The following is an 18,626-nucleotide window of genomic DNA, read 5'->3' as shown; positions in this document are numbered from 1 at the left end:
GGAGACCAAAGGGAGAGGGAAAAAGGCATTTAGGAAGAAAGCTAGAAGAAAATCTTCTGGGTCTGACTAGGTAAGTGAATCTAAGGCAACCACACCAAAGATATGCTATCCACTATGCCAACATGGAGCTGGTGGCAAAATATCTCAAGACATTTTAAACCCAGAGAAATGTATGAAAAATATGTTAACCAAGCAAATTAACCAAACTTCCAAGGGTAAAATCTCCTCAGATCTGAAATCCAAGATACTCACTTTTCATTAATTCTCTGCATTATTAGAAAAAAATAAAAAGTAACAAATGTAAAGATTTGTTTTATTTCTACTGGGGGAAGAAGGAGGATAAATAGAACTGTTTTCCAATTTGCTCTCCACTGTATACACACATACCCACACACATACATACACATACACACACCAAAAATACTCCAACAAAAAACAAAACAAAAAACTGAGAATCAAACACCAAAACACCCTCAAACTGCACCAATACTTCGTATTTTGACCAAAAGAATAGATCCTGGGAGGAAGTGCAAAATGCAAAATCAAATGACCGAAAAATGCTGAACAAACAGCATTATTAATATACAAAATATTTATATTACTGAACTAGTAACAGTTGATGTTCTCCATGTCTGTAAAACTTTGGAACCACATAGCTGATTTGTTAAATCTAGTCCATGCCAGCTTCCAAACACCAGAAAAAATTTTTTAGTTAGCTTCATTCTTCGATGCCTCATCAAAATTTTCTACGAGATCTGGAAAAAAATAAAAAAGGAAATGAGTAAAAGATACAAGAAAAAAAAAAGTGGTAAATTAAATTCCTAACTTCTAATCCTAATAAAAACAAAATTGTTGCTACTAGAATTAGCCTGAAAACATATAGGACAAGAGGCAGAAATGAACTGGTGGCATTTCACTTATTAATAATGCTTCCTTTATCTGCTTTTTTTTTTTTTTTCTATCTCAAGCAGGCTCCACGCTGAGTGTGGAGCCCAACACAGGGCTCGATCCCACGACCCTGGGATCATGACCTGAGCTGGTATGAGTTGCATGCTCAACCGACTGAGCCACCCAGGCGCCCCTCATTTATCTGTTTTTAAAACAGTAATCCTAACGAAATGTAAGTCTTTTTTTAGTCTATGCAAACTACTAAGGTGAACAGCATTTTTATATGCCAATCATAATTCCCACAGAAATGTAACAATAACTAAGCAAATTTATAATCACAGTGATTCTAATTTAATAAACACAGGTAGCAGAGCTTTGTGTTACAATTTCTGATTCTAAGTTCTAAATGGGAGGGCTTTTTTTCTTTTTCATTAGATGTATCCATATTGTCGTGAATCAGTTTAAATTTATGAGCTTACCATCAACAAAAACTGAAACTCATTATACAATGAATTAAATGTGATAAACAGGCTGCTAAAAATCTTAAAGCTAAAGAAATGTCACTTACCTGGAACATCATCATCCTCCTCATCAATGTCTTCTGGTTTTGGTGCTTTGCTATCCAACACTATGAAAAGTTTATTTTAAAATTAGTCCTGAAGAATAAAGGCCTTCATAGAACACTTGTAATATTTATTCTTTCTGTCTAAATCTTATATAGTTGTTTGGAAAAAGCTAAAGATTGTCTGATCGAATACCATATTTTTTACTTAATAGTAAAATCAATAAAACTTTAACTTCATTAGGCATATACTAAATATAGCTGGCAATTTCAATGGGTAGTGAAGGTAAAATTTATATGAAAAATGAAATAATTCAGGATGAGTTGGAATAAAAACACATTACAGTTAATTTATTCTTTAAATTCCATATGCTCCAAGTCAAAAGTCGATATTCAAGACCTTTTCCATCTCTTTCGGTGTAAGAAAGTATCTAGTTACTGAAATAACAGGCTCTTTGATTTTTAGGGGTGAGAAGACACATTTGAAACCAGGACTATCTTGGAAATTCAGAACTTATGGTTGCTGCACCTATAGTACAATCAACAATATTAAACAAAAATATAGTTCTGTAATAACAGTATCTTCTTGTCATTAGTCAGAAGTGAATAGTAAATATGGTCCATAAAATGTGGTCTGCAGATCCTGGCACCTTCCTTTTAGGTAATTACCTCTCATATCTGTATTACTACCGAAATGTATCTGAATATTCAGTATGCTACACTGCATAATTATTAAAGAAACAAACTCAAAAAATTATGAAGCATATAAGCAAAGCAACATTTTTAAAAGTAAAATTTACATGCAAGCAAATCCTTCCAGTATAAAATGGAACACCTTTTAAATCATTAGGTTCTTTAAACAGAGGTGGAGAAGGAAAGACACTAAATTGAAATACCTACCTTGCCGAGGGAACTGTTCAGCTAACTTCCTAAGACTTGTTAAGCTGTCAGCACCAAGCTGACTTAATATTCCAGGAAGCATTTCTGTGATTGGTTTGGCTTCTGCATGACCAGTAATTGCAAAGGTGTTAGCAGAAAGGGAAGCTTGGACTTTGGGATTGTTGAAATGGATAACTGTCCCATCATCTTTAATCATGTTCACCTGTATGATCACAGAAGCAAAATGTACATCACATAGTTGGTACAACTAAAACAGTATCTGTTTAAATAACGATTTAGCCAATTACATTTGTTTTTTGTTTTTTTTTTTAACAATCCCAAGGTAGTAAGCAGTAGATATGGGTGGAAAAAGACCCTAATGACAAAGTAAAATGGTGTAGGTGGCACAGATTACATTTTATTATAGAATCTAGATTTTAAATTCAAAGACTTCTACTATGAAAAAGAAGTTTATGACCATATTTTAAAAATAATGGAAGTTATCAGCCAAGAACTGCCTTGTTAATGAAATTACCCAGTATCTTAATCAATTTACACTATCAAACTAAATTGGTACAGATACCATTTGGTGGGGTAGCATCTTACTTAGGCAACAGGTTGTAATATGATAAAAATAACCACGGAAGATCCATAAAGAGCATCAGAAATTTAATCAGGTGTTTCACTCCTTTGAACACTTAATAAATTTACAAAAATTTCAACTTGTTCTCACCATGTCATTCTGTGAAAAGGATTTTGTCAGTTCCTCTAACTCCTAAATGTAGCTTCTCAACAACCTTTAATAACCCTTGTAAATGTCAAAGAAGCTCTCCAAACTTGCCTGGCCACCTGAACATGCTTTATCAATTACCAGGAAATCTTTATTTATTTATTTATTTATTTAAAAAAAAATTTTTTTTTTCAACGTTTTATTTATTTTTGGGACAGAGAGAGACAGAGCATGAACGGGGGAGGGGCAGAGAGAGACGGAGACACAGAATCGGAAACAGGCTCCAGGCTCTGAGCCATCAGCCCAGAGCCCGATGCGGGGCTCGAACTCACGGACGGTGAGATCGTGACCTGGCTGAAGTCGGACGCTTAACCGACTGCGCCACCCAGGCGCCCCTACCAGGAAACCTTTAAAAACATCCTCACGTTCTTTCGGTAGCTTTCACCAACATGAATCAACTGTTTCAGATTTGATTTTATCCATTGCCTGGGACTTGCTGAAAAGGAAGGTTAAACATGTGCTATTTAAAATATTATTTTTCTCTCTCACTCATGTACTTTCTTATTTGTGTTTTAGTGGTGTTAAATTTGTATAAGTTAAAAGTGTAAATAATGTGATTCCACTATGTAGTTGATTCCACTTGGATAAGTTACCTTGGTGGTAACATGCTTATTATATAAAAAGGCTAGGAGAGTTAACTCTTGGCTAGTTTAGAAGCATTTCATGACCCATCCAAAAACTACCCTTGTCACAATCAAGCAGAGATGCTGTGTATTCTCCATGGTCAGTGGAAGTGGGCTTTTCTTCCTCAAAGGTGATCATCACCACTGATAGCATCAGAAAGGAAGGGGAACAAAGGGGCTTCTAAATTTCAGGAAAGACCTGGAACACAGAGAAAATAAAGGCATATCCCCTGGAAAATTATAACTAAGCTCCACAAATAATTTCCCAAATTTTCTCTGACAAAAATTACTATTTGAATTCTTTATCTTTCCCAGTATCAGTATTGTACTTAAGGTTCCATTATGCATATTACACACAGTAAGCATTCAATCCAACTGTTCTGAACAAATACCATTATGAGTTAAAAATAATTTGTACTGACTTTAGAAAAAGATAAAATTATATAGTTCTGAAGGTATAAGTTTAGGTAGAAAAGTTTTTAATGTTAAAGTGGCTGAAAATTTGGAAGAGGAACGGCTTGAGAAGGAGGTGGCATAGTGGATATGAAATGGGATGTTGTTCTGTATCTATCCTAGAATCACATAATTCTAGTTGGGAAATGAATAAAGATATGGTAGGACTCCATTTTCCAAATCAAGACCAAATCACATAATTTTATTTTATTTTATTATTATTTTTTTTTAATTTTTTTTTCAAAGTTTATCTATTTTTGGGACAGAGAGAGACAGAGCATGAACGGGGGAGGGGCAGAGAGAGGGGGAGACACAGAATCGGAAACAGGCTCCAGGCTCCGAGCCATCAGCCCAGAGCCCGACGCGGGGCTCGAACTCCCGGACCGCGAGACCGCGACCTGGCCGAAGTCGGACGCTCAACCGACTGCGCCACCCAGGCGCCCCTAAATCACATAATTTTAATAAAGGATTTCTACAATATTTCCAGGACTGAAAAGTCTGAAATATTAGCATATGAGATATTTTTTATTTACAGATGTTAAAGTCATAAGAGATTTTGAAATCAATATTGTTCCAAAAGTCATGCCATATATTTGTTGAACTTAAGAGGTTTTCTAGTTCAAATCTCGTGAGAGAAATAAATACTAAAGGCAAGAGCTCTTGGCTAAGCAAATATTCAAGGATAAATAGTTACATGCAAACCTAGAACTTGAACCTGGGTTCCCAACTTTGTTTAGTTTCCTTCCTACGATGTCATTCTTTTATTTTTAAAAAAAATTTTTAAAGTTTTCACTTTATTTTAATTCAAGTTAACATAGTTATATTAGTTTCAGGTGTACAACATAGTGATTTAACATTTACATACATCACCTGGTGTCCATCATAGCAAGTGCCCTCCTTAATCCCCATCAACTATTTAACCCATTCCCCCATGCACCTCTCTAGTAACTATCAGTTTGCTCTCTATAGTTAAAAGTCTGTTTCTTGGTTGGCCTCTCTCCCTCTGGATGTGTCATTCTCATTCTTAAAATTGTTTATTTGCCTTTAAGAATTCAATTCTTTGGCCCCAAGAAAGCTTGCCAGCAATTATTTATCTCAGAATATAGGCTAAGTGGAGAATGTAAAAGAAAACTGACACAGATATATGGATAATATATATCTTGCTAGCTACAAAACAAAAAGCTAACACAGGGCCAAAAAAAAAAAAAATGATTTTTCTTCTGTTCAAGCTTCTTTATCAAAGGCTAAATATTAAGTCATATCTTAGTAGTTTAAAATATGCTGAGTTTAGTGTGAAAAGCAGGATGAATTCCATCTCAGACTGTAAAACAGAAATAAATTTATAAATGGTTGTTTTAAATGGGGTTGCACAAAAGATGTAGCTTCATGAAGAGAAAGGTCCAGAAAGGGGTGAAGAATTTAGTTAATTTAATTTTTTTAATGTTTTCATTTATTTTTGAGACAGAGAGAGACCGAGCATGAACAGGGGAGGGGCAGAGAGAGAGGGAGACACAGAATCTGAAGCAGGCTCCAGGCTCTGAGCTGTCAGCAAAGAGCCTGATGCGGGGCTCAAACTCACAGACTGTGAGATCATGACCTGAGCTGAAGTCGGATGCTTAACCGACTGAGCCACCCAGGCGCCCCAAGTTTAGTTAATTTTAGAATAGAAAATGAAGTACTTTAAGTTAAAGAAGGCCAAAATATTTTATTTCTATCTACCATTCCTTCCTCTCTACTGAGCAAATAACATGATTATATAAGGCTTCTAGACTCAAGCTATTAGAAACTATCAAAGGATGAATTGTTGGGTTGAGCAAGATCAGACACTTCCCCTACCCTTTTAGAAGCAAAAGAAGGGATTAAGGACCTTGTTAAATTCACAATACAAATTGTACATATTTCATAAGGAGACTTCACCTTTTCCAGTTACCACTGCTTAGTCAGAATAAGTCATACATAGTCTATATACAGTACAAAAATAAGGAGCAGACAAGGAAACAAAGACTATTAAATTAGCTACTGTGCCAGCACTCAGGTCCCTTTTCAATCAAACAACCCCTTATGTCAAAATGTTTTTTCCACTTTAACAGGTAGTTTAAGGTAAAGGATGCTACTTGAGCTATGGAGGAAGTAGAATTTTCTTTTTTTTGTTTATTTATTTTTGAGAGAGAGAGAGCATACGAGCGAGCAGGGGAGGTGCAAGGGGGGGGGGATGGGGAGTGGGACAGAGGATCTGAAGCAGGCTCCGTGCTGACAGCAGAGAGCCCAACGCAGGGCTGGAACTCACAGTGAGATTACAACTGGAGCCAGAGCTGAAGTCAAACGCTTAACTGACTGAGCCACCCAGGCACCGGGTGGTGCTTGGACAGTACTGATGTGTCTTGTAGTTATTAAAAAATGGTCTCTCATGCCTAGTACATTTACATATGCTGTTTTTACTGTTTAGAACCGTTTTATGCTTCTCCACCTTGCAAATTCTCATTTATCCAAGACTTGAGTCAGATGCTTCTTTGTGAAAATTTAAGGTTGTTTATGCACTTTCTGTACTTCATGGGTATTGCAATTATATGGAATTGTCTTGTACGATAATTGTGTTTGCAAGTCTTTGACCTTACTAGAAGGTAAACATCTTGCCATCAGAGACCATGCCTTACTAGACATAGTATGCCCCTAAGTGTCCAATACATAATAGTCACTCACATTTGCCAAATGAATGGACACCTCCAATACAATTTCAAATCTTGGATACTGTCAGAATTAAACTCCCCAAATGCTAGATGAGGGGTCATCTCAAGTTTTAGAAATAACTCCAGTAGTGGTCTTGATGAAAATGCCCAGAACCCGCTGAGCTGCATCTTTGGCTGGACTTTTCCTATTGTTCTGACTTTTCAGAATCAGCCTGAATGCCTGACAGAATTCAGGGGAATTTTAAGTAATTCCTAGCAACTGCTGAGTGGCCCCATTATGCTGCTATCAAAATCTTAACAACCCCTACCTTTGCTCACCTCTGAGTAGGGCACATATATTAATCACAGCAACCCTTCTAGCTGGTAAATTTGATGCTTGCTTTATTCCTACACAGCAGTAAATTGTTATGGTTCTAGGAGGCTCACAAAGTTATACTTGACTCTACATCTCTTGCTGACAATTGCCCTCACAGTTCAGAAAGGAAGCTTAAATTCTTCCTTTTTTTTTTTTTTATCCAAGTCCCCACTAGGTCAGGTAGTTGCACTTCTAAGAATTGACAATTGTCTTAAAAATCAAGTTTTTCTGCTACTCCTTCCTGTATGTAGTAGCATTTATGTATTTATTTTAAAGATTTTAATTTCAAGTCATTGCCACATACAACATGGGGCTCAAACTCAGGACCCAGAGATCAAGAGTCGCATGCTTTACTGACTGAGCCAGCCAGCTGCCCCTGTAGTAGCATTTAAATGTTTATCAGGTACTTCACCTTTTATTGCCTTCCTCCTATATCTTAATAAGGTGAAATAGTAAACATTTTAAGAAGAGGACACACAAGTGTGGGGTTTTGTGAGGCTAAGGGATATACGAGTTTGAAGATTATGGGCTTGGGGTGCACTCTCATAAATCAGTATCTTTCACATTCAATGCTTCTAAGCTCAGCACCTCCTTATTTCTAAAGCGTAATATGAAGCATAATCTACTATTGTTGATATGAGCTAAAGCTAACAGCTGTCATTAAACTGTATGATAAGCTAGGATCATTTTCTCTTATGTTCTGGTGGCAAGAGTCTGATGAGATGTGATTCTCCACAGCTATGCTATAGAGTAAGATGGCATAACCTTTTTGAAAAGCAATTTGGCAACATGGATGAAGAATTCTAAAATGTTCATGCTTGTTCAGCCAGTAACTATATTTCCAAGACTCTCTCTGAAGGAAATCAGAGATGAAGATACATATTATGTATATTGAAGTCCAACATATGGTTCTCTTATTATGAAAGCATTTAATGTACTATAAATTAAGAAATACTAAATTGTGGTATATCCATTTACTGAATATATGTAGACATCTACAGTGATGATTAAGAAGAGTTTTTAATGATACGAAACAATTTTTATGATATAATGCTACTTGGGAAAAAAAGATTCCAAATTGTGCTTCCAGCTGTAGTCTCAAATATGTTAAAAATATATGCATATAAAGATGGGAAAGAAATGTAAAACTAATAGTAGTCCCTTCTGGGTAGTGGGATTATGATTGAATGTTAACATTCTTCGTATTTTCTATATACCTGTAATTTTCTACAATGATAATATATTTTCATATTGGAGGGGGGAAGCTATTTCAAAATCAGAAAATGTTCACCAACAGATGAATGGATATATGTGGTATTATCCAAACAATGGAATATTATTTGGCTATAAAAGGAGTGAAGTTCTGATACATGCTAAAATGTGGATGAACCTTGAAAACATTATGCTAGGTGAAGTAAGCCAGATACGAAAGGACAAATATTGTATTACATGAAAAAACTACAAGAGGCAAATCCACAGAGACAAAAAGTAGGTTAGAGGTTATCAGGGGCTGGGGAAGAGGGGATGGAAAGTTACTGCTTAATGAGTACAGAGTTTCTGTTTGGGATGATGAAAAATTCTGGAAATAAATAATGATGGTAGTTGAGTAACAGTGTGACTGTAATTAGTGCCACTGAATTGTACTTAAAAATGGTTAAAGTGGCAAATTTTATGTTATATTTTACCATAATAAAAAAAGTAGTAAAAAACAAAACACAAACCCAAAAAGCAGGATCTTAAAAGATAAAGTAAGGCTGCTATGGAATAAGGTGAATGGGACATGGTGCTTCCCTTTTGCTCTCCGGTACTCAGAGCTGTCCACCAATTGGTATCTGAGGCTCTAGTTGGAGGGAGAAGAAATTGTAGTGAAGAGTCACCAATAACTTTAGGTCTTCCTTTGGTATAAGTGGTTCAGGAAAAGTAAGACTCAGGAAGAAGAAAATATAAACAGTAACACTTATGTGTACAATTACAAAATCTACATTTCTTAGCCTTATGCGTTCTCCTGAGCTCCAGTTTCCTATGACTACCTTTTTAAAAAAATTTTTTTTAAGTAATCTCTATGCCCAACGTGGGGCTTGAAGTCACGACCCTGAGATCAAGCGTCACATGCTCCACCAACTGAGCCAGCCAGGTACCCCAATGGCTAACTTCTTGAGAACAATTCCATCTCAAATAATCAGTATCCCTTAAACTTAATGGACCCCAAACAAATTCATCATGGGAGCCAGCATGCTACAGACTATAAAATGATAAATAAACACAATCCCTGCTGTTAAGACTCTTATAATCTGGGGGGGGGGGGGGATGACACTAATTGGTGGTTAGTAAGTAACCATTATATCCCACAATATGAGGTTGTCATAATAAATGTATTATAGCAGAGCAGTTTAAGGTAAGGGCAGTGGAAGTATAGAGAAAAGGGTTGATTAATTATGCCTGGAAAGATAGGAAAAGTTTCATAGAGGCAGAATTATATCCTAGGTACAAGAGAAGATGTCCTCTGAACATAAAACTCTACAAAGCAACTAGGCCATCTGAATCTGAAATTCAGATTTTTGGTGATGTTTCTTACCAAATAAATCTGATAAAATTAATCATTTCCGAGAAATGCAACAGATCCCACTGTTTGATAGATTTAGGTTATCAGATGAAGACAGGTCACTATATTCAACCAGAATACCAAATAAGAAGCACATCCAAATACCTTCAAATGTCATAGAATATAAACCATTTTTAGAAATTTAGTTCTGGGTTATAAATCTTTTGGAGTCTGCCTAGGAATTCCCTCCAAAAACCTGGTTATTTTTTTTTTTGAACGTTTATTTATTTTTGGGACAGAGAGAGACAGAGCATGAACGGGGGAGGGGCAGAGAGAGAGGGAGACACAGAATCGGAAACAGGCTCCAGGCTCCGAGCCATCAGCCCAGAGCCCGACGCGGGGCTCGAACTCGCGGACCGCGAGATCGTGACCTGGCTGAAGTCGGACGCTTAACCGACTACGCCACCCGGGCACCCCCAAAAACCTGGTTATTTACTTGGTTTTTGTATGAGACAGTCTCTGACACTCCCCTGCCCCTTACTTTTTGACAGCTGTGTATTTCTCTTTGGTAACATGTAAAAGATCTATAGATGGCTAATTTATTACACCAAATCAATAAACTAGTGAATACATAAAAGACAAGAGACTCATAATCCAAATAGTCCTTCAGTTTTTAAAGTTTCTAAAGACATAAATTAAGCTTTGGGGGGCGGGGGGAAGTCGCCAATACCAACAGCTTAGAAAGTAAGATTAAAACTTTACTTGGCAGAAGTACATTCCATGAGTTTTTGGAACCCACGGTCAATCTTCCTCTTCCCCACCCAATAAACTGAGTACTTTCTACTTGTTTGATGTTTTGAATGTCTAAGTACAGAAAACATAGTAATATTTTTGTTCTACAACAATGGCAGTGGTGTCTTATCTTTTTGAAAGTTTTTATCTGCTTTTCTTAAACTGCCAAAAAAACAAAAAGACAGCATATTCCTCACAGTTCAGCACTTTTTTTTTTAATGTTTATTTTGAGAGAGAGAGAGAGAGAGAGAGAGGAAGAGGGAGAGGGAGAATCCCAAACAGGCTCTGTGCTCTCATCACAGACTCTGACATGGGGCTCATTCTCATGACCACGAAATCAGGACCTGAGCCAAAATCCAGATCAGATACTTAACAGACTGAGCCACCCAGGTGCCCCCCTGCATTGTTTTTATTTTAATAGTAAACTCTATAGTTTACTGTTTATGAGTTCAAGTCCTGCATTGGGCTCTGTGCTGACAGTGCAGAGGCTGCTCAGGATTCTCTCTCTGCCTGCCCTCATCCCCTCTGTCTCTCTTTTTCTCTCAAAATACATAAACTTCTTAAAAAATAATAATAAAGTAAAATCTACACCTAAAGTGGAGCTCGAGTCACGCGCTCTACTGACTAAGCCAGCCAGGCACCCCGGAGTTCAGCACTTTGAAACAAGTTTCAAACATTGTTTGAAACTAAAGAAACTAAAGATAACAAAATTGTAATTAGTAATGTGTTTCTTCTATTCTAAGATATATTTTTTCACATCTTTGTGTTTCTGAAAACTTCTGTACATGTCTTCATGTTTACATTGAATGCAGTAGTTTCTTTTCTCCCTCTGAAGAGCTGTTTTTAAACCCAGTATGTGTCATCATTTTGTTTAAAAAATTTTCTTGAAAAAAACCTCTAAATATAGTAACAAAAAACATAATGTTTGAGGCAAACCGTGTTATATATAGTATACTAGATATTCCTACACAAAATCTGCAAAGTGTTATATAAAGTACGAATATCTTAGTTCTCAAAAAATCAATTTTAGAAAGAGGGAGAAGTACGAAAAAAGTAAAACTCCTTCCCATCTTAGGTTCAAATACTCAGAAATTTTATACCTGTTACCTTGCATTGTTAATTATTTTTATACATATTTTCTCTGTATAATTAGTCTGTGAGGGCTGGAATACATCACACACACACACACACACACACACACACACACACACACACACACAGGGTAGGGGTGCAATGAAAGTAGTAATGCTTATTATGTAGCATCAATTTTCTGTGAAATGTTTTGGAGCTATGACTCCTCAAAAGGTTGGAATTGCATCAGTAGTACCAACAAAAATGAATTCACACTACAGTTTAATAAATGCTATAATGAAAGTATATTATATAAAATAAAAGTATATTATGTAAAATAAAAGTATGTTACGAAGGCACATAGGAAAGGCATCTAACCCTTCTTTACACAAGTGTATATGGGTACTAACAAGAAGGTTTCTGGAAGAAATAATGTCTGCATTAAGACCTGAAAAAAAGAGAAACAGCAATGTCCTTGGAAATACTGTTGGGGATTTATCTGTTATGGTGTAACTAATGAATTCTCCATGGTAGGTGCTCAATATTACAGGGCATAAGGTGGGAAGGGGGTGGGTATTGATGAACAGGGAGATAGGAGAGGAAAAGGCCAAGAGTGGATATAAGAAAGTACAACTAAAAAGACCAAAAGCAGGATAAATTGATGAACAGAATGAACTCTGGTTTTAACACACTTTAGTTCAAATCTGGAATCCAATACTTACTAGCTATGTGATCTTGGGCAGGTACCTAATTCTGTCTCAGCTTTCTCATCTGTAGCCAACAACAACTGATTCAAAGAGATATTGTGAAGCTGAAATGGGATAATTTGTATTTGTCTAGTTAACCAATTAGTTTCCCTACTAGATCATAATAAGCTCCACTACTGCCTAGCAAGTCCTTGGCAAAATGTTTGGCACACAGTAGATGTTCACTAAGTGTTGACTATCATTAAATATTTTATTAAGAAAATTTCAACTGCAGTAATACCATCAACTCAGCACAGCATTGTAACAAGTTTAGCTGTATACTGAAAAAATCAAAAACTGTTAGTTGACTGATTTCCTTATTTTATTATAAATCATTTATAAAATTAATGCTATCCAACCATGAAAAGTTTTATTAATTATAAGAACCATAAAGTGTCCCAAATCTGAACAAAACAAACATTTAGAAAAACATGCCCTTGAGGGTGCCTGGGTGGCTCAGTCAAGCATCTGACTCTAGATTTCAGCTCAGGTCACGATCTCATGGTTTGTGGGATGTAGCCCTGCATCAGGCTCTGGACAGTATGGAGACTGCTTGGGATTCACTCTCTCCCTCTCTCTCTGCCCCTCCCCTGCTCACACACTCTCTCTCAAAATAAATAAACTTAAAAAAAAAAAAAGAAAAAAAAAGAAAAACATGCCCTTGGAGATATTACATAGTTAAATCTACACATCATGGTGGTATAAATGGAATCTTTTCCTCTCTAAAGAGTTATTTTTCAACCAAGGGTGACTTTGTCCCCCAGGGAATATGACAAAGTCTGAAGATATTTTTGGTTGTCATAATTGGGGGGAGGGTTTGGGGGGGGCTTCCTGGTATCTAATGGGTATAGGCCAGGGATGCTGCTAAACATCCTCCAAAGCACAGGACAGTTCCCTCAATAAAGAATTGTCTGATTTAAAATATCAGTAGTGCTGAAGTGGTGGGGTGGGGTGGGTGGTAGTTGGAGAGTAGAAATGTAGGCGAAGATGGAAGACTGCCAAAACACTTACAAATTCAAGTTGTTTAGGTTTAGCATTATTAGAGTTATTGTCTATTATTGCACCTTATTGTGTATTTTTTTTTTTTAGAAAAAAAGACAGCAAGCTGGGGAGAGGGGCAGAAGGAGAGAGAATCTTTTTTTTTTTCATTAAAAAAATTTTTTATACATTTATTTTTGAGAGAGAAAGAGAGACAGAGAGAGAGACAAAGCATGAGTGGGGGAGGGGCAGAGAGAGAGGGAGACACAGAATCCAAAGCAGGCTCCAGGCTCCAAGCTGTCAGCACAGAGCCTAACATGGGGCTCGAACCCACAAACCATGAGATCATGACCTGAGCTGAAGTCAGATGCTCCACCAACTGAGCCACCCAGGTGCCCCTAGGAGAGAATCTTAAGCAGATTCCATGCTCAGTGCGGAGCCTGACGTGGGCCTTGATCTCACAACTGTAAGATCATGACCTGAGCCGAAATCAAGAGTTGGACGCTTAACCAACTGAGCCACCCAGGCACCCCACAAATTGTTCTTTTTTACCAAGCTTTAGATTTTTTAAAAGAGGCTGAGATTTTTTTTTTTCTCTCATATATACCCCAGATAAAGAGAATGATCTCTCTGAAAATTATTTTAGGTCAATAAAGATATATAAAAGTTTTCAATAACTCAGAAGGAAAAATGCATATAAAATGCTTAATTTCAAGACTTGCAAATGAAGTTCTTATCTTTATCAGAGTAAGAATGCACAGGCACATCAAGCTAAAAGGAAAAAAAGATACATGTGGCTTACATTTTCTACTACTTCAGTATACTAATTTTGAAAGTACAATGCAGAATTAAATAGTGTAGTAATATTTATTCATACATGCATATTAGAAGGAACATGTGGCCATTTCACTGCCTTTTCTTTGGTACTCTGCTATTTCTTAGTGATCCTTGACTCCACATTATTTCTGATCTGTTTTACAGCACGTGTGCATTAACAATCTGTTAAAAATTGTGGGGTGGTACCATACAAAGTAATGATATCATTAAGTATAATTTAAACATTCAACGTAATTTATGGCAGTGAAAATTTAAACATTGATTACTATGGGAAATGAATCATCAGGCAGAAGTGACTCTAGATGGTAACAGATCACAAATAGTTGATGTTATCATCATTTTTCTTGAGTATCTTTTGAAATAACATCAGTCTTTGGTTTCATATTTGAGAAAAGCAGTATCACCAACATATAATAAAATGATTTAAAAAATGTAGCCAATAATTTCTGGAAAGGGTCTAATAAGAAATCCAATCCATGTAAGGCTATTACTAGAGCTTCTTGGCTGAGGTAATTAAAGAGATATTGTTGAGTAGAAAGGTGCTCTTATGGGAAAAAAGTCCACCTTATTTGAAGAAATCTTGGAGTTTCTTTATTTCTATATTATTAGAAAAAAATGTTACTTTGCATGAAAATTCAAGAGCAGTTCCATAATTTTGTCATATGTGCAAATTCTGAGTCCAAAAAGTATGATGAATTCCTTAACCGTCCACTAAAATTATTTTTTTTACAATCAGCCATTTTTATACAATCAGCAAATTCAAAAGCTAGTTCTTCAAAGCTACCTGAGTGACAACATCAGATTCTTCTAAGCTGATATTTTACATTCAAAAAGTGTGGATATTTGTGAATGTGCCATATGTCCACACAATTTAACAATTTACAAAATGACCGTACCTCTTCAATACCAGCTATATTATTCACAGCCAGTTTTTTTAGAGAACTCTGAAGTTTTTTGTCATCAGCTGTAGCTGTTCTATGTACCACCTTCTTCTTTCTGCGAGCTGTACCCTGAAAAATAACCAAACAGAAGTGTTAAGATGCTTGCATCTGGTAACCAGTCACATGACTTCCTATTCTAATTAAAATCCATGTAAGAAATTGCTGACTTAATAGTAACAACTAAGAAGACTTTTCAGAATTGTGACTGTCAACCTAACCCAGATTTCTGAGGGTCAGTTCTAGCCAGTTCTTATTCTCTAAATATCCATTTATCATTTCAATGTTTCAAAAGTTTTCTAATAAAAATAATTTATAACTTCAAGGTAATTTAGTGTTTTATAACAACTTCCAAACATTACAAGGAATGTTTTTTTACAGTACCTACCACCCCCTGACAATGAAAAAGACAAAGTTCTTACTTCAAGGAGCATACATGAGAGGGAAAAGTCAATAAATACATAAACAAATCAGACCCTTTCAAATGGGATAAGGGTAGTAAGGGAAAAAAAAAAAAACAGTGATAAGAATATTTATTGGGTGAAGGCAAAGCACTATTTTATTAGAATGTTCAGTGAAGAGGTGACATTATGAGCTGAGACCCATGGGAAGATCTAGGGGAAGAGTGATTCAAGCAGAATGAAACAAGAGTGAACCTATTGTTTCTACAGAGAGAAAGCAGGTCAGTTATGGCTAGAGCAGAGTGAACAAAGGAGGAGGAAAATGCAATCAGAAAGACAGGCAAGGGCCAAATCATGTAGCCTAGAATGCCATGGGCAGCAGGTGGATTTTATTCCAATTGCAATAGGAAGGTTTTAAGCATGGGAATGATTTGATCTCATTTATGATTTTTATTATGATTTTTACAGATGACTGAAGTTGCTGTAGAAAATGGACTACAATGAGATCAATCAGGAAGCTACTGTAGCAGTCTTGACGAGAGATGAGGGTTCTGGCAGTGGAGATGGTGAGATCTTAGACTGTCAGAAGAACCAACATACTAATAGACTGGATGTGGGATATGAGGAAAAAAGGAATCTAGAATGATGCTTAGAAATTTGGCCTGAGCAAATAGGTTGAAAATTACACTATTCACAAAGACAGAAAGAGCTCATTTCTAAATGGATACTTCGAAACTCTTAATATAGATTTCCATTGAAAAGTTATTTAAAATAATGGATTAAATTCCTGGGCCAATTTACAAAAATGTAACCTACAGCAAAAATAAAACATTACCAAAAGAAGCCTACGTCTTGAGGGCTAAATCTTTCTGACACCTGGCAGGAGTAAGGGGAAAGGAAGAGAGATTTAATTCTCTGGGTAGTTCCCGCAGTACTCAAGGAACCAGCCTTATACAGTAGGCAGGGGGTACCGTCTCAGCAATGCTGACGGGAGTGAAAGAGAGCTCTGTGAGTAGCAGCAGAGGATGTGACAAAATCCAGTTGCTGGAGGATGGACTAGGAGGACTATTTTCATAGATCCTCGTTTATTTGTGAAACATTCCTGACTCAGGGAAAGCTCAATCGCTTGCTCAAATGAAATGATCCTCAGTACCTCAAATTCAATATGTCTAAAAGCTTACCAGTCCACCAAACTGTTCTTCCTAGATTTGTAGCTGGTAGTACCACCATATATTTAGTCTTTAAAACCAGAAATCTGGGGGTCATCCCTCCTCTGTATTCTGAGTCATGTCAATTCCAACTCCTAAATTTGTGTTCCATATACTACAGCAGCAGCCTTTCAATCATTCTCCTCTATGCTAGACTTCTATTTCATTTCCATTTTCCATGTTGTTAGCACCTACCTTTCTAAAATGATTATTCTTCTTAAAATCCTTCAATAGTTGCCCCTTGCCTATAGGATAAAATCCTAACCTCCTTAATATGGCATATAAGACTACGATATAACCTTGACTTACCTGGTTGTTTAGTTTCCTACCATTCTTTATCCATTGGATAGTCTAAACTCTAACTGTACCAAACTAAAACAAGCCATTCCATTAAGCACCATGTTATCTCAGCATCTTAGGTGCCTTAGCATGTATGAGAATAACAATCCCCTCGTCACCTCACACCTTTACCCTCACCAGTCTACCTAGTGATAAATTCTTGTTTGTTTTCCAAATCTCGGCTCAGTGATGACTTCCTTGTCCCTCCTAGGCAAAAGCACCTTGTACTTCATTTTAACATTTACTACCCAGTAGTGTAACTGTGAGCACATCTCTCTTCCAAGCTTAGTTATGTCAAGAGAAGAAAACCCTGACTAGGTTATCTACTATGTGCCAAGCACATAGTAGGTGCTCAGTAAACTAGTTAAATGAATGAATGTGTGAACCATCTGGTTTAAAATGTGTAACAGTCATGTGCTGCATCAAGCTCTTCCAGGTATATTCTATGGTTCCTGAATATCCCTAGTTTTTTCATTTGTACATTGCATTAGACTTGATGCTACCATGTGACTACTTTAGTTACATGAGTATGTTAATATGACTCCAGAGTCCTATACCTGTGTCACTATGGAAGAAGGAGAAAGTACTAGTCACTTCTTTCCTTCCCCTTTTATCTCCATTCTTAGGAGTTGTGGTAATCATCAAAGTAAATGACAGGTAGAGTTGCTACATAGTGTCCTACCTACCGCCTTCCAGGTCTGAGCTAAGTACTATCTCTTTTCCTTTTACAAATATTATACTAGGCAGAGATAAGGGCAGAGTATTCTCCTTAAGCCTGGGGCAAGAGCTGAAGGGAATCAAAGATTCTCAGAACAAGCTTTTCTTTGGGCTTCAAAATACATGGAATAAGAATGTTCATGCTTATATTGACCAACAAAGAACAGACAGGAATTTGGGAGGAAAACCCAGCAATGAAAAAAGTATAATCAGTCTGAGCATCTCCAGTTAAACCACTTATAAGCCTAACTGTACAAATAGGTGTATCCAGTCAAGATAAGGTAACCTCAACATCTGGGATGCCCTGTAAATGAGCCTAACATAATAACAGCTATCATTTATTAAGTATCTATTCTGTGCCAGATAGGTGTTTTGTAAGTATTACTCTAATCTTTAGATGTATCTTATGCAGGATTTTTTCTATTTTGCACATGTGAAAATGGAAGCTTAACAAAGTTGGGTAACTTGTTCATGTCACATAACTACCAGATGTTAAGAGGATTCAAACAAAGGTGGCTATTAACATTGCACCACCAGAGAGAGAAGTCTTCTAGTTACCTATATTAAATCTAGACAAGTTTTTTCAAATTGGAATGTGGTTTGATCTTGATTATTGAAAAGATTTTAGATTTTCAATGACCACAAATCCAAAATAATACTACTTTCTGATAATACATTTTCCTATCAATTTTTCTTATGCCACACTCACCTTGCCCCCTATCCGGACCTGAGCCTGAAGTTTGGCTAACTTTTCTTGATTCATGCTGTTGGTAAATCTAGGGGGGGAAAAATACATTGTTAAAATCACTGTTGTACCAAA

General features: G+C 36.5%; 1 protein-coding gene and 1 long non-coding RNA gene across 6 annotated transcripts in view; both read right to left on the bottom strand.

Annotated features, from left to right (window-relative positions):
- Positions 1-292: 292 nt before the first annotated feature.
- BTF3L4 (basic transcription factor 3 like 4) overlaps positions 293-18,626 on the bottom strand; it is a 25,449-nt gene continuing 7,115 nt past the window's right edge. For 4 of the 5 annotated variants that reach the window (XM_040470231.1, XM_040470230.1, XM_040470229.1 and 1 more), the window contains exons 2-6: positions 18,516-18,582; positions 15,100-15,213; positions 2,351-2,552; positions 1,457-1,516; positions 293-755 (exon numbers count right to left, since the gene is read on the bottom strand). In XM_040470231.1, the coding sequence (XP_040326165.1) occupies positions 709-755; positions 1,457-1,516; positions 2,351-2,552; positions 15,100-15,213; positions 18,516-18,569 (477 nt within the window). In that variant the 5' untranslated portion in view covers positions 18,570-18,582 and the 3' untranslated portion in view covers positions 293-708. The remainder of the gene's footprint in view (positions 756-1,456; positions 1,517-2,350; positions 2,553-15,099; positions 15,214-18,515; positions 18,583-18,626) is intronic. The other variant, XM_040470233.1, reaches the window with a different exon arrangement.
- On the bottom strand, positions 2,984-4,506 carry LOC121027124 (uncharacterized). Its single transcript, XR_005788569.1, has 2 exons — positions 3,467-4,506; positions 2,984-3,208 (listed from the first exon to the last, which is right to left on the bottom strand). It is a non-coding gene; the product is annotated as an uncharacterized LOC121027124 (long non-coding RNA).

This window comes from Herpailurus yagouaroundi, unplaced genomic scaffold, assembly GCF_014898765.1.
Source record: "Herpailurus yagouaroundi ecotype Mexico unplaced genomic scaffold, PumYag 77, whole genome shotgun sequence".
In the NCBI taxonomy this organism is placed as follows: Eukaryota; Metazoa; Chordata; class Mammalia; order Carnivora; family Felidae; genus Herpailurus; species Herpailurus yagouaroundi.
Note: the sequence above shows the minus strand (reverse complement) of the source record. Positions and strands in the feature narration are given on the sequence as shown.